At 41.4% G+C, this 16,493-nt stretch overlaps 1 protein-coding gene across 2 annotated transcripts in view; it reads left to right on the top strand.

The window, feature by feature from the left end:
- Window positions 1–9,668: 9,668 nt before the first annotated feature.
- atl2 (atlastin GTPase 2) overlaps window positions 9,669–16,493 on the top strand; it is a 67,111-nt gene continuing 60,286 nt past the window's right edge. For both annotated transcript variants that reach the window (XR_009655064.1, XM_060925869.1), the window contains exon 1: window positions 9,669–9,774. Coding sequence is in view for 1 of the 2 variants with exons in the window: in XM_060925869.1 (XP_060781852.1) it covers window positions 9,702–9,774 (73 nt within the window). In the remaining variant the exon portion in view is untranslated. The remainder of the gene's footprint in view (window positions 9,775–16,493) is intronic.

Below are 16,493 nucleotides of genomic sequence, written 5' to 3'. Positions count from 1 at the left end.
GCTCGCTTCAGCCCCACTCCAAAACCGTGCGAGTTTTAGGGGCTAAGCAGGGCTGAAGCGAGCGGAGTCGTGCTGTTTTTTGGTAGTCGAAACGCGAGCCGTGTCGGGCTGAAGTGAGCTGAAGCGAGCTGAAGTGAGCTGAAAAAGGGTAGTGGAAAAGGGCCATAAAACTCGCACCGTTTTGAAGTGGGGCTGAAGCGAGCCAAAGCAAGCCGAGTGAGGCTGGGGGCGTGAGCAGACACTCCCCTGTGCACTGATTGGTGAGGAGGAGTGTCCTCACATGCCCACACACGCCCCGCGAGCACGCTGGGATCTGTAAACACCGTAAACCCGGAAGAAGAATAATTACGAATTACGAGAATTTCTGAAGCCTTATGCGCCTCACCTCATCTATACGCTCTTGCCAGTATCTGTTGGCGTTGTCGGTGACAACAAGTCACAGCACCAAGACCAGCAACACTAACGACTCCATGTCCTCCATGTTTATTGTTTACTATCCGGGTCGTGAGACTACCGCTTAAAAGGCCACTGATGTCACTGTTTGCGCTGCTTAACGACATCACGTGACGTCCACCCACTTTCGCTAACTCCACCCAATGTGTCCACCCACTTCCAGCCAGCACGGTTCAGCGCGGTTGTAGTCGAAATGCAACTTCAATAGCTCGACTCAGCCCAACTCAGCACGGCACGGCTCAGCCCGACTCAGCCGCGTTTGTAGTGGAAAAGCAGCAATACATACACATACACGCAGCTCAAGTATATTGGCATTATTGGCATAATTGGCATATTGTGCATAATTGGCATTATTATAATAACAGTATATACATACATATATATATATATACACACACACATACATACATACATACATACATACATACATTCAGCTCAAGTATGTTGGCATAATTGGCATATTGTGCATAATTGGCATTATAATAAGTGTGTATATATATGTATATATATATATATATATTATATATATTATTTATATTATATTATATTATATTTATATTATATTATATTATATATATATTATATTATATTTATATATATATATATATATATATACCTACATATGTATGCATGTGTATATATATACATACACATACAGCTCAAGTATATTGGCATCAATACTCCAGTAGTATAAGTAAAGTGGCTAGTGATAGCAGCATTCAGTGATAAGGTGACATTTGTATTGACAGTGCAAAAAGACATGATGCAATACACACACACAAAGTTACCTTTTGAACAGTTCACAAATTGTAAATTGTGGCCATGAAGAGAACAATGGTCAGCAACAACAAATAGGCTGTGGCATTTAAGTGAAGATTGGTATTAACAGGCCCAAAGTGTGCCAAGAAAATAATCCCCACACCATTGCATCACCTCCACTAGCCTGGACTGTTGACACAAGGCAGGTTCGGTTTATGGATTCCTGCTGTTGGTGCCAAATTTCTGACCCTACCATCTATGTACCTCAGCAGAAATCAAGATTCATAAGACTAGGCTACATTACTGTCCATACTGTCAGCAGCCTGTTCTAAGGAAATTGCTTACTATATACAGGTATAGTATGTTAAGTATGTAAATAATGTCAGGACACTGAGGACAAGATCAATATAAAATTAGGTCCCAGTTATGCCTGGATAAGATGATTCAAAAAGTTCTTAAAAGTCAAGCTTTTTTTCTTAATTCACAGTGATTTGTAAATACATTCTGCACACATTTGGGTACCTGATGCTACTTAGAAGTGATGTTTTAAATATCCTCATTGTACTACATTACACTTGGTATTTTATTATGACAAGCTAAACATAATCAGCAACACCGGGGCTCTGCAAGGGACTGTCCTTTCTCCTTTCCTTTTCACTCTCTACACCACTGATTTCAACTACTGCATGGAGGCCTGCCACCTCCAGAAATTTTCTGATGACTCTGCAGTGGTTGGACGTATTACTGGTGGTGATGAAAGCGAGTACAGGACGGTGGTGGACAACTTTGTCACGTGGAGCAGGAAGAACCGCCTACAGGCTTAATGTGACGAAGACAAAAGAACTGGTGGTTGATCTGAAGAGAATCAGGACCCCGGTGAACCCTATTAACATCCAAGGGGTCAGTGTGGACGTGGTGGAGGAATATAAGTACCTGGGGGTGTACTTGGATAATAAACTGGACTGGTCCAAAAACGTGGACACGGTATACAAAAAGGGCCAGAGCCATCTCTATTTTCTGAGACGGCTGAGGTCCTTCAACATCTGCCGAACGATGTTGCGGATGTTCTATGAGTCTGTGGTGGCCAGTGCCATCCTGTACGCTGTCGTCTGCTGGGGCAGCGGCTTGAAGGTGAAAGACACTAACAGACTCGATAAGATCATCAGGAAGGCCGGCCATGTTATAGGCCGGCCTTCAACAACTGGACTCTCCGACAGTGGTGTTGGAGAAGAGGACACTGTCCAAAATAAAAACAATCTTAGACTGTCCTTCCCGCCCTCTACATGAGGAGCTGATCAGCCACAGGGGCACGTTCAGTAAAAGGCTGATTCTTCCATGCTGCACAACTGAGAGACACAGGAAATCATTCCTACCTGTTGCAGTCAAGAGAGAAGAAAAGAGTATCCCTTTTTTTTTTACTGTATCCCTTTATTCGTCACATGCACACTTCAAGCACAGTGAAATTCATCCTCTGCATTTAACCCATCTGAAGCAATGAACACACGCACACACACCCAGAGCAGTGGGCAGCCCAGAGCGCCCGGGGGAGCAGTCAGGGGTTTGGTACCTTGCTCAAGGGCACCTCAGCCCAAGGCCGCCCCACGTCAACCTAGTCAAGCTGTACAATGCCACTGTATAACTGTGGAACACTGTCTTACCATGTATAGTGTATCCTTGTATATAAAATCACTTCATTTTGCTTTTACTTAAGTTATTGAACTTATTTAAATTTATTGTATTCTTTTTTCAGACGATTTTATCTTCTATTTTTAGACGTGTTTACTTCTCTGATTCAGGAGCTTGGTAGCAAATTTGAATTTCCCTCCGGGGATTAATAAAGTAATTCTGATTCTGATAATTGATTTATTTGTATACAATAAAATCTATAAAATGTCACATTGTGTGGCAGTTCAGTAGTTCAGCAGTCTTTCTGTTGGCATTGAAAACATTTGATAATAGATAACAACTTATACAACCCCAGTTCAGAAAACATTGGGATGGCATGTTGAAATTGACTTTAAAACTGAAAACAATGATTTGTAAATCATTTTTGACCTGTATTGCATTTAAAACAATACAACAGCACATTATTTGACATTTTACCTCATGAATTGTATTGTATTTTTCAAAATAAACACATTTCAGTTTTGGTTCTTGCAACACATTTAAAAAAAATGTTGGTACTGTAAAGTATTTACCACTTTGTAATGTTGCCATTCCAGCTCACAACACTTTAAAAGATGTTTACGGACTGAAGACACCAAGTGATGAAGTGTTTCAGGTGTTATTTTTGTCCCATTCTTCCTGCAAACAGATTTTAAAATGTGCAGCAGTACAGGGTCATCTCATCTCATTATCTCTAGCTGCTTTATCCTGTTCTACAAGGTTGCAGGCAAGCTGGAGCCTATCCCAGCTGACTACAGGCGAAAGGCGGGGTACGCCCTGGACAAGTCGCCAGGTCATTACAGGGTCGACACATAGACACAGACATACGGGGTCATCGTTGTTGTATTTTTAATTTCAAAATTCGCCACACATTCTCTACTGGGGACAATCACCCTCTTATTCCGCAACCATGCTTTTCTAATGTGTGCAGAATGTGGTTTTGCGTGATCTTGTTGAAATATCCTTGGAAAAGATGTCATCTTGAAGGTAAAATATGTTGCTCCAAAATCTCAATGTACTTTACTGCATTAATGCTGCCATCACAGAAGTGTCAGTTACCTTTGTCAAGGGCTCTGAGACAACCCCATACCATGACAAACCCTGGCTTTTGGACTTCTTGTTAGTAACAGTCTGGATGGGCCTTTTCATCTTTAGTCCAGAGCATATGGAATCCATTTCTTACAAAAAGACCTGGAATACTGATTCATCTGACCAAAATACACATTTCCACTGTGTGATGTTCCATCCCAGATGTGTCCGAGCCCAGAGAAGTTGACAGCACTTCAGGACACAGTTAACATAAGGCTTCCTTTTTGCACAGTAAAGTTTTAACTGACATTTGTGGCTGTAACTCTGTACGGTAGTGCTTGACAAAGGTTTGCCAAAGTAACCCTGAGCCCATGTGGTTATATCAGCTATAGATGAATGATGGTTCTTGATGCCGTGCTGTCTGAGGGATCAGAGATCACGGGTGTTCAGATTAGGCTTGTGCCCTTGACCTTTATGCACCAATTAGTCCCCCAGATTCCTTGAATTGTTTAATGATATTATGCACTGTAGAGGGTGAAATATCCAAATCCCTTCATATCTTTCTTTGAGGAACATTGTTTTTAAACATTTCATTCATTTCCTCATGCATTCGTTGATAAACTGGAGATCCTCAGCCCATCTTTGCTCCTCAAAGACTAGGCCTTTCCTGGATACTGATTTTGTACCAAATCATGATTACAATCACCTGTTGACGTCACCTGTTTCAAATCACAACATTATTTAATTACTTTACCTCATTACTAGCCCTAAATTGGCCCTGTCCAAACTTTTTTTTGGAACGTGTTGCAGGCCTGATATGAAGGAATGGATGTATATTAACAAATTAAATGAAGTTGGCTAGACAAAGCATTAAATATCTTGTGTTCATACTGTCTCTAATGAAATACAAGTTTAAGTAAAATTAGAAATCACTGATTTCTTTTTTTAATTTGCATTTTCCATACAATCCCAACTTTTTCTGATTTGGGATTGTACTTTATAAGTTAAAGTTTAATTTCACAAAAAATGTAATATTGAAAATATTTATATTCTACTATATCTGCAAACCTGTTAATTTATGCAAATTTGTTAATTTTTTATCCTTAAATTTGTAGTTTATTTCTTTTTATATATACCTTTTTATACTTCGTACTTTTTGCACTACTTCACTGCCTTATCTTTTTTCTTTCTATATTTTGCTGCTCTTTTGCTGCTGTAACAATGTAAATTTCCCCTTGTGGGATAATAAAATGCTATCTTATCTTATCTTACTTGGAGTTTTCAACAAACAACATATTTCAATATTTTCCATTTTCAAATGGGATGACAAACACATTTGTACACAGGTTGGGATGGCCTATAGGAAAATGTGCCGTCCCAGGGTAGCAGAGCAGAATATGTGAATATTTACAGGTGAGCTGCTTTGCATGTGGTATAACTAAAAGGATGTACAAGTCAAATGACCTAAGCCTTCCATGAAAGGCTGACTGGAGAGAAAGAGAGAGAATCTCTTTTCTGTGCCGTACAAGGTTTATCACACATATGATCGTAGCACTAGAAAATCAAGCAGATAACTGCTCTGCAGTATAAACAGCAGTTGCTCTTCGGCCATCATGTTTAATTGAAAGTAATGAGTGAGATTTATTTCATCTGGTCACAATTTTTGTTGTGTAAATAATTAACAATATTATCTTCAAAAAGGAAGGATGAATTCAATATTAACAGCATTGCTGATCATGTATATGTCTTTTTACTCTATCCACATTCACTAGATATGAGCAATCACATGCTCTGATTGGCTACTCTATTATTAGGCTATCAGCTCATATACTGTGAGTAGAAAAAAACAAAATGGCGGAGCATGTTGCTGAACCAACTTAGGACAAAATAAAAACTCTACTCAAAAACAAAACCCCAAAAAATACAAAAAAGCAACAAAATATGGAATAAAAGTATTTGATGGTAAGAACGTATCTTTTTTTATGTTTCAAGATCATTATAGTATTTTTCACAAATTGCTACTGTCATTTTGCTGGTTTGTTTACATTGTAAGCGGAAATAATTTTGTCAGACGTTTTGTATGAAGTTTTTATTTATCAAATTTGCAAAAAATAAAAATGCTCTGTTTCTCAAAATTCAGTGAATGTGGATAGAATAAAACAGCTATTCCACTCAATCTCGTCATACATGGCTTATAGTCGGCTTGGCACTACGTGACTCATCAGCTATCGTCATGGGCTGCCCATCACTAGCGGTGATAACTGCTTCCTTCGGATGCACAGAAACACAGATGGGCCATGAGGCCTGCACCAGAGCACACCAGACTTATTCTCCTTTCCTAATGAAGCACCTTACACAGTAAGATAAGACAAACAATGTCATGCCCCCATTGTGTTGTCTCTCTGGACCTCCAGACCTAATGCCAAGTGGTGCACAAAAATGCCACAGACCTGACGGGTATGAAAGTTGCCCCACAATTACAAATGACTTGCTGAGTGATGCCATCTATTGGCCATTTGAGTGGTTCTTCCGCATGCCATCAGGTGGTGTGCTATTGACCCTGTTGCCACATTGCGCTGAAATATGCCCTACTGCAAGCACCTTATTGGTGATGTACTATTTAACCCATAGCTGGAACCCAGGCAGGTGCTACCACTCCGGGTTAGAGTGGACCTGGGAGCAATGGCGATGAAGGGGTAACTCCACTTTCCCCAATACTCAAGTCCTCCCAGACCTGAGACTCACCACCAGTTGCAGTTTAAAGTCAGACTCGTCGGCTATCAGCTCATATATGGCTTGATTTCATGGAATAACTGTTAAATATTATATGGCCAGTATAAATGCTCTGGTCACAATGTCTTTCACTCATTCCTATGGATCCCATTTATCAGAAATGCCAAATTCACATCCTGCAGAACAATATATGACATTGCTAAAAGTTATATGTTGACTATATGTTGACATTACCTCATTATAACAGCCCTGATATACTGTGGCCTCTTTGTATAGCCTTCAGACTGCAATTGCTCAAAACAATTTGCACTCAAGTCTCAGTCACTGGACAGTTAATAACTTCAGTTTGATACAATAGATTTTAAGTTATCACTATAATGAATTCAGAAATGACTCTGATGCTCATACTTATAAGTTACTCATAAGATTCTGTTAACACAGTTGCACCTTTTAACCATATAGGACACAGTCATAAAAGTGAGTTATTCCTAATCACATTATCTGTTATCACCTGAATGAGGATAGGTTCCCTTTTGAGTCTGGTTCCTCTCAAGGTTTCTTCCTAATGTTGTCTCAGGGAGTTTTTCCTTGCCACCATTGCCAAAGTTGAATTGAATTGAATCTTTTTAACCATTTTCTCAGAACATCACAAAGCTTACTGAAGTCCTCACAATGTTGTATAATCCTAGCAGAAGGTAAACTGTAGATAAGATTATCATACTCACAGAATGGATGGCCAACCATATAGCTTTCATTGTTCCAGAATATTTTTTCTGCATAAATGTATTGTGTCCACTTGACCCCTTAGGTTGAAGGGTCATTGCAAATCAATACAAAGCTATTCTGACTGATCACTTTATCCCATGATGAAATATTTATATCCTGATGGGAATGGTCTTTTCCAGCATCACAATGCAGGGTACGAGGACTCACTTAATGGTTGAGCATGAAAATTATGTTAACCATATTCTATTGCATTTACAATCAATAGATCAACACATTTGAACATCTGTGGGAGATTATAGACCAATGTGGTAGACCAATTGAGGCAAAGATTTTGGTAGACCAATCTTTGAGGAGAATAGCGATCATCACTCGAGTACTGTTCCAGAGACTTTTAGATTCTATGACGAGGTTTGTTAATACTGCTGTGGTGGCTTGTGGTAGCCCATCACCTTAGTTCGCCATCTGTAGTTAAAGGTAGATGACCCCTTGGAATAAAACAACTGCCACTATCTTGGAAAGGATACCTTGGAGAGGCTGAACTCCAGATTGAGCTCATCCACTTGAATTGTATGTACAACATAGTGTGTGAATCAAAACTAAAGAGTTAAGGTAGAGTTTTAGCTTTCAGGTGAGCTTACTGTTTAAGATACTGTTTATTATTGTTTAACTTGATCAGTTCAGATCTCAGTTGATGTTAATATTTGAAATGATATGTGTCTGGGGTGGTGAAACTAGTTTGTGAATTTGTGGTTTGAGGACACTTCATTTGTTTGCTATGTTTGTTATGATGTAACGTCCAATAGCTAAGATTAGATTTAGGCTGGAACCATGTTTCCATGTCAAGGATGCAGACGAGGTAGGTTGCATTTCTCCGCTGTCCTGGAGAATGGGCTGTCCTGTTGTAAAACATCCTGCAAATACAACTGAGAAATGTAACCACTGTTTCTGAGAAATCCAAGGACTTGTTACCTCGCCCAGAACAGAGTCCACTAGGGGGCGAGGTATTGTTTTCAGTTGAGTTTCTTTGTTAACGATATTATGGGAAAACAGCTGGATCAATTTTCATGAAACTTTCAGAATAGATGGGCACTGGATTCAAATAGAACCTCCAACATCTTGAGGGTCATCCATTCAAGGTCACCAAAAAGGTCAAAATCGTTTTTGTTGTGGCTACTGCCTCATATAGAGGCACTAGCCACTATGTCATCGTGCTGTAAGAATGTAAGAGTGTAACAGTCATGCACTGTGCATGTGAATCCTGATTACAATGGCCAGTGAGTGTATACAATTCGGTTTACCATTCGAAATAAATGTACTAGACTAAAGAAATTGCTTTCAGACATGCGACACTGAGCATTCCACTTTTTTTTTGTGATATCTTCCTTCATATTCATCATAAGTGCTGCTGGGCGAGGTTTGTTTTGCCTGGCAACACTTGTGTATTCTTTTATTCCTTCAGTTACTGAAAACCATTTACATCAAAGTATAGTAAATCAAAATAACCCCCATTATTGCTAGTCGAGAATGTCTATATAGTTAATGCTTCCTGTGTGATTTAAATGAGTTGAGGTTGTGGCACTATGTCAGTAGATTACAACATGCTTAGGCTACTTGAATGTAAATTACCAACCACTGAAGAGATGCTTCTTGCGATGACCTGGCGACTTGTCCAGGGTGTACCCCGCCTCTCGCCCATAGTCAGCTGGGATAGGCTCCAGCTTGCCTGCGACCCTGTAGAACAGGATAAGTGGCAACAGATAATGGATGGATGTACACAATAGGGGCGGCATGGTGGTGTAGTGGTTTGCACTGTCGCCTCACAGTAAGAAGGTTCTGGGTTCAAGCCCAGTGGCCGATGGGAGCCTTTGTGTGTGGAGTTTGCATGTTCTCCCTGTGTCTGTGTGGGTTTCCTCTGGGTGCTCTAGTTTCCTCCAAAGTCCAAAGGCATGCATGTTAGGCTAATTGGTGGCTCTAAATGACCGTAGGTGCGAATTGTTGTGTGTCTCTATGTGTCAGCCCTGTTATGATCTGTCCAGGGTGTACCCCGCCTCTCGCCCATAGTCAGCTGGGATAGACTCCAGTTTGCCCTCAACCCTGCACAGGATAAGACATTTATTTCATGACACTTTTTTAAGCCTCTTGTGAAATATGAATTGAACAGCAGGACATTAGGTGGCGGTTCATGACAGAGAAATAACCAATGACCAATATCCTTTTCAGGCCACACCCCACACCGTGATTGGCGCGTCCATGTCGTTGGGGCGTGGCCAAGCAAGATCAAGTTCAAAGAGGGAAACGCGCTACGAACGTCACGCTGGATATTTGAACTGAACAAGATGGCGGAGCGCAGTGGACGGAGAAGTCGGGATTTCTTGGGGACAAATCATATAAGTAACAGTTTTGATGAAGGTAATAATAAACGAACTGAAAAATAAGTTGGAGTGATGTGTGTAGTATGGTACTGTGTTTGTTTGATTTGTGAGAGAAGCGGAAAGTTAGTTGTTGAGAGTTTTCTCCAGGTTCACTCGGGTCTGACTGATCAGTCAGCTGTAAGATTCAGTAACCGCCTGTTCTGCTTTAACACAGACAAACTGAAAGGTTTCTGCAGCAGTGTTTTGTAAATGGATTTACTCCTGAGGAATGTGAAGCGTGTGTCTCCCTGCAGGAACTTCAGCAGCTCCTCTAACGGCTTGTGTTTATTTGAGCAAACGCGAGTGCGGTCAGGAATTAATGTGTGCCAAGAGTTTGCTCTTCTCAGCTACTTTACAAACTGTGTTCTCAGGGTTTTAACACGACTGGTCATGTAAATAAAGCTAAATGTATTTTATGATGCGTTTAGTTGAGTGTGTTAAGAGTTTCGTAACAGTCCGAAAATAACAAATGTGGCTCGAGCTCGGCAAACTGACACTGCAGTTTATACTGTGTGTGTGTGTGTGTGTGTGTGTTGGCACGTCTAGGGTAAGCGGCTCTCGTATTTTTCCCTCTTATAAGTGGTGTTTAATGTTGATCTTTATTGACATTACTGTAAATGGTGTGTGTGTGTGTGAGAGAGAGAGCGAGATCTTTACCTTCACTGTAGCTGTGTGTGTGTGTTCTGAAGTTGGAGCAGCTCGGGTTACTGTCCGTCAGAGAGCTGTCTTGCCTTTGCGCTGACCCTCGGAATCCCAGCACACTGCTGAAGAAGGGACCCGCTGTGAAACACTGAGACGGGGTGTGGTGGGGTGTTTTGTTTTTTTTTTGGTCCGAGAGAAAAAAAAATTAGCGGCGGAGAGTCTGCGGGTTTCTGGCGGCTAAAGCTCAGGGTTTAACGCGAGGCTCCACGAGCCGGGAATGGAAAGTGGAGCAGCCGAGCGACACCATAAACATCACAGGAACTCGAGAGTAACCCCTGCTGTTACCCCTGCATTACTCCTGCTGTTGCTGCCCGCCTCACCATGGGCTTTACTTACAGAACAGCGCTGTTGTAGTCATGAAGTGATGTGAACATAGCCTTTGTTACACTTCAGGCAAAAGTGACCCAAATCTGTCTCTGTTTATCTTTGTGTGTCTGTCTGTGTGTCACTCGCTCACATTTGTACCCCCCCCCCCCCCCCCCCCCAAAAAAAAAAAAAAGTGAACAGCATAAACCACACAGAATTAGATCTTTTCAGTTCTGATTTTGGTCACTTTAGGTGTTCCTAAATCAGATACTTTATTATGTGTGTGGGGTGTGTGTGCGCAACCTCCAGTCTTAACAGGAATTCATGTGACTTTTCAGTCACCCTAGATCATGATTCTGTGCTGTGGAGAGGTGTTGACTAATATGGTTAAAAGTCGCCTTTGACATCCTGAAATTTTGGATGAAATCCGTTTCAGTGAAGCTGTTCACGCCATGATCCCACCACACTTGGTTCAGACTCTGCATTCACGCACACCTCCCTATTGAGGTATTTCACCTGACGTCACAGGGTCACGTGACGCCCCGGTGTCCGCCATTTTGAACGTCAAGCTAGCTAATGTCAACAACAGTAGCTGGTATGTTACTGTAGCAATGTTTACGTTCAGTCATTTGGATGACTGTTAAAACCTTTCAGTCTCAAGTTTTTCCTTTACTGGATTTACTAGTTTACTGAGCTAGCGCGCGCCGGCTGCCGGGGAGCTAGCGCGCGCCAGCTCCCAGCTTGCCCGAGCGCGCTAGCTCAGTAAACTAGTAAATCCAGTAAAGGAAAAACTTGAGACTGAAAGGTTTTAACAGTCATCCAAATGACTGAACGTAAACATTGCTACAGTAACATACCAGCTACTGTTGTTGACATTAGCTAGTGCTAACAGCTAGCTGCTAGTACACTGCTACAACACAGACACCGACCCTAATAATACAGTTCTTGGTCATTGCCTGATAACAGCAAATTTATAACGGGCCATGTCTCAACAGACTAAGAAGTTATTTCAATGACATTTAATAACATTTTGTTTATCCTGAGGACCGAAAGTAAATGAAAAATGTGAACAAACCTTAGCTGTAATAAGATGGCGACCACCGGCTCCAGGGACGACCCGCTGATGTAGGCATGTTACCCAGCCTGACACAAAATATTTTTAGGCATCCAAACTCTTATACGCTTTCAGAGCAATATCTGTGTATGGCGATGGGTTTTTAACGACATAGGTATACAGATCATTTGGGCCGAAGTCAGGTAAAGACGAGGGCTTCGTGTACTTCCGTACGTCAGTGAGCAATCCTGGTGGAAGCAGGTAAACGTCGTTCTCTAAGCCTGCTAACCTCAATTTTTGCAAATACCTCTCCCTCTGCTCGCCCTGTAAATGCCCTGCGTCGCTGGATAGTGAAGGTGTTTTCTGCATCTCGCTCCTTTTTCTTTTATGTTTTTCGTTTGTCGCCTTCCTCGCATTCAAACTGATTCAAGCCGTGCCGTCCAAAATGGCAGCATCACATGACTTGGTCACGTGGGTGAAATACCTCAATAGAAGGCCATTGTTTCACAAAAAGCTGTAATTAAAACTTTTCTTTCTCCTCATCCATGTACTGGTTACATGGTATTGTATTTCATGTTTTACCTCATGAATTTTATTGGTTTTTCAAAATGAACACATTTCAGTGTAGATTCTTGCAACCTGTTTGTTAAAGGTTGGGACTCTAAAGCATTCATCACTTTTATAATGTCCTCATTCCTTTTCACTACACTGAAGACACCAAGCGATGAAGCGTTTCAGGTGGTGTTTTGTTCCGTGTGTGCAGAATGTGGTTTTGTCTTGTTGGAATATCACTGGAAAAGATGTCATCTTGAATGCAGCATAAGTTGATCCAAAATCTCAATGTACTTTTCTGCATTAATGCTGCCATCACAGAAGTGAGCCACCTTTGCCAAGGGCACTGACACAACCCTATATGACGACGGACCCTGGCTTTTGGACTTGTTGTTGGTAACAGTCTCGATGGTCCTTTTCATCTTTGGTCCAAAGCACACAGTGTCCATTTCTTACCAAAAAAAAAACTGGAATACTGATTTGTCTGATCATAATGTACTGTGACAGTTTGTATGGGTGGGTGGAACACAGAAGGACAGCAGGCCAGAACTGAGTTCACAAAACTTTTATTTTTCACTTTTCAGTGCAAACTTTTGCCTCTCCCAGCCACATGCGCGTGCGCGCACAGAAGTCGTCTGGTTGGGGAGAGAGCTCCCTCTGCTCTCACTCCCTCTCCTTAAATAGGGCATGGTCACTGGGGAAGACACACAAACACATTAATTACAGGGGTGATAGCGTTCCGGCGCCGCGCCGGATTTCCGGCGTACCGCGGCGCCGGGGGGAAAAAAAAAAAATCTAGTTCGCCCATTATCCTGTGTCATTCTGAGATGCGCAGATAGAAAGTAAAGGGAATTCGGGGACTTCCGGTGAGCCACGCTGCGAAATGGTCTTGCCACACTGAGCTCCTGCCAAAAAATTCCCTTCTTGCGACTTTTCATCGTTTTTAAGTGTAGTTTTAATTCAGTATAATTACTTAAAGTTATCTCAAAGATGGCCAGCAAAAATCCTGCGAGTTCACCACAAAAGCAACAAGATTTGATGAAGAAACGTTTTAAAGCTAGTTCGCCACACGAGGATGTAGCATTGCTAATCCAGCAGACAATAGAAGCTGAACGAGAATCGCTACGCCTGGTGGTGAGTGACATGCTAACAGGGGCTTTGGACAAAGCACTATCTCCTCTCAGCGCCTGTGTGTCCGAAAACGGAGCTTTGCTACGCTCTTTGCAAGACAATATAAACAGTCAAGCTGCTAAAGTTGAAGCACTAACCACTAAAGTGGACACTCTTCAGGGGTCAGTACGTCAGGTTAAAAAGGATGCTAACGTCTGCAGTACCGAGTTGGACAAGCTGCAATTAAAGACTGACGAATTAGAAGACAGAGGGAGGCGAAACAACGTACGCTTAGTAAACCTTCCTGTGGGTGTTGAGAAAGACGATGCCGTTGGTTACCTGAAAGCTATGCTGCCGAAATGGATTCCAGAGCTGGAGACAAGCGCCACAATGCCACTGGAGATCGATAGAGCCCACCGAGTGTACAAAGCCAAGTCCTCCCAAGCCAGCACGATGATTTTCCGACTTCTCCGGTATCCTGACCGTCAAGCGATCTTGCAAGGCGCGAGGAAGGCCAAACCATCACTTCCAGACGGCACACGCTTGGAATTCTACGCCGACTACAGCGGAGGGACAACCCGGAGGAGGAGCGCCTTCAAAGCCGTGCGAGCCAACTTTCGTCAACGAGGAATCGACACCTTTATGATATACCCTGCAACTCTGCGGATCAAAGTCAACGGAGCAAACAAATCGTTCATCTCCCCCGAAGAAGCGGAACGGTTTCTTTTTGACTACGAACAATCTATGGAGAGAGTAGCACTGCCTGCCACAATGGAGAGCTAAGGTTTGATGTAACGTTAAGTTACCCTGTGTGTGCATGTTCAATTTGCGGATTGACTGACGAATGAAGCATAACAACACTTAACCGTTAGAATAGTGAAGGTTTGGAGCCAATGGTTTGGAGTTATCTACATATTGAAGGATAATTTTCTGTTTAGTGTTGACACAAAATGCCTGGCCGCTTAGTTTTGGACTGAAGCATAGTGCCGCTGGTTTATGTTGGGTTAGAGCAGCAAGCTCTTTCCACGCCAGATCTTTTTATTCTATTTCGTTTTATTTTATTTTGTTTCATTTTATGGTGTATTTAAACTACACTTGGTCACGTTTGTGTATTTGGTTCCAGGAAGGGAAAATAGGCATTTGTTCATTGTTAATAGACTTCGCTTCGTGAATGTCACGGACGTTAGCTATAGAGGGGTTCAGGGGAGGGGTGGGGGTGTGGCAATGGCCACACATGCACCAACACATATATTTTTATTTTCGACATATGCTTTGTGAACTTACAATTTATATTTCTAGTCAAAACTTTTCTGTAGATAAGATATTAGCTAGGAGTGTAATCCTTTTGTCTTGTGTTATTTTTGATGATTATGGGTAGCCACACCATATTAACTCTAAATGTTAAGGGCCTGAATTCTCCTTTCAAGCGTGTCAGTATTCTAGATTTTTTACACAGACATAAAATAGACATAGCACTTCTGCAGGAGACCCATTTGAGACCAGCAGATGTAAAGAGAATGCAAAACAAACATTATAAACCAATTGTAGCCTCAGGAGATGGATCCCACACAAAAGGGGTATTGATTTTAATGAAAAGGAATATAGCCCTTCAGATAGAGAGTTAGTACTGATAACACAGGGAGGCTAGCCGTCTGTTGTACCACTGTACAGGGGCAAAGAGTGGCATTTGTATCAATATATGCACCAACAAAATATGAAGCAAACTTTTTTCCAAACTTAGCAAAAGAGCTACTTTCTTTGACTGACCACTTATTAGTAATTGGGGCTGATATGAATACTTTTTTTGACAAACACATGGACAGGTCACATAGTTCAATATCAGTGGTCCAAGATGCTGCATCTAAAGCTTTAGGTCACTTTTCTAAAAGCCTGAATCTAATAGATATTTGGAGGATTAATAACCCTACCACCAAGGATTTTACATTTTACTCTGCTGCACACAAGATGTCCTCTAGAATAGACTATTTTCTGTCATCTGCAAAAATAGCCCATTGTATCAAGTCTATAAATATTCTTCCACGTTACCTATCTGACCATAATCCAATTATTTTATCATATGATCTTTTCCCCATACGTAACAAACCAACAAGATGGAGGTTCAACACCACACTTCTTCAAAATGAGGAATATATCTCTCAGTTAAAGCTAAAGCTGGAGGAATTCATTAATATAAATGTCAATAGTGTTTCCAACCCCATGTTTGTGTGGGCTGCAGTTAAGGGTTTTTTAAGGGATAATGCCATCAGTTTTTGTACTCATCTTAAAAAAATAAAAGGAAAACTAATTAAGGGATTGGAATTAGAGTGTCATAACCTTGAACAGGAGTTGAATTCTAACTACTCTGAACAAAAGGATATTAGTCTTAAACTTAAACAGTCAGAACTCAATGATCTGATTAAGCAGAGAGTTGAATATTTAATGCACATAACTAAGCACAAATATTATTCTGAGGGTAGTAAGCCAACCAGACTTCTTGCATTGACACTTAAAAAAACAAGAGAAACAGATGACTATTTCTGCTGTTCGTGACCCTCATGCAGGAATAGTGACAACAATACCTGCCATAAATAATACTTTTAAGGACTTTTTCTCGAGCCTATATACCTCAGAATGTTCTCCTACTCCAAATCAATTTGACTCTTTCTTCCAAAATATTAAACTACCAGGCCTTTCTCCTGTTGATACTGAAAAACTAGAGGCTCCAATCACACTGGAGGAGCTCTTTCAAGCCGTAAAACTCACTAATAAGGGTCGCTCCCCAGGTATTGACGGGCTCCCTGCTGAGCTTTATTTGAATCTATGGGAAATGCTAGGTCCATTATGGCTTGATGCACTTAACTTTGCACTAGATGAAGGTAGCCTCCTTAAGGAGCTCAATACTGCACTTATATCTGTATTGCCAAAACCAGGCAAAGACCACTTAGAATGTGCTAATTACCGTCCCATATCATTAATTAATGCCGATATGAAAA

Source organism: Neoarius graeffei, chromosome 7 (genome assembly GCF_027579695.1).
Source record: "Neoarius graeffei isolate fNeoGra1 chromosome 7, fNeoGra1.pri, whole genome shotgun sequence".
In the NCBI taxonomy this organism is placed as follows: Eukaryota; Metazoa; Chordata; class Actinopteri; order Siluriformes; family Ariidae; genus Neoarius; species Neoarius graeffei.
This window is presented reverse-complemented; position numbering and strand designations above follow the sequence as displayed.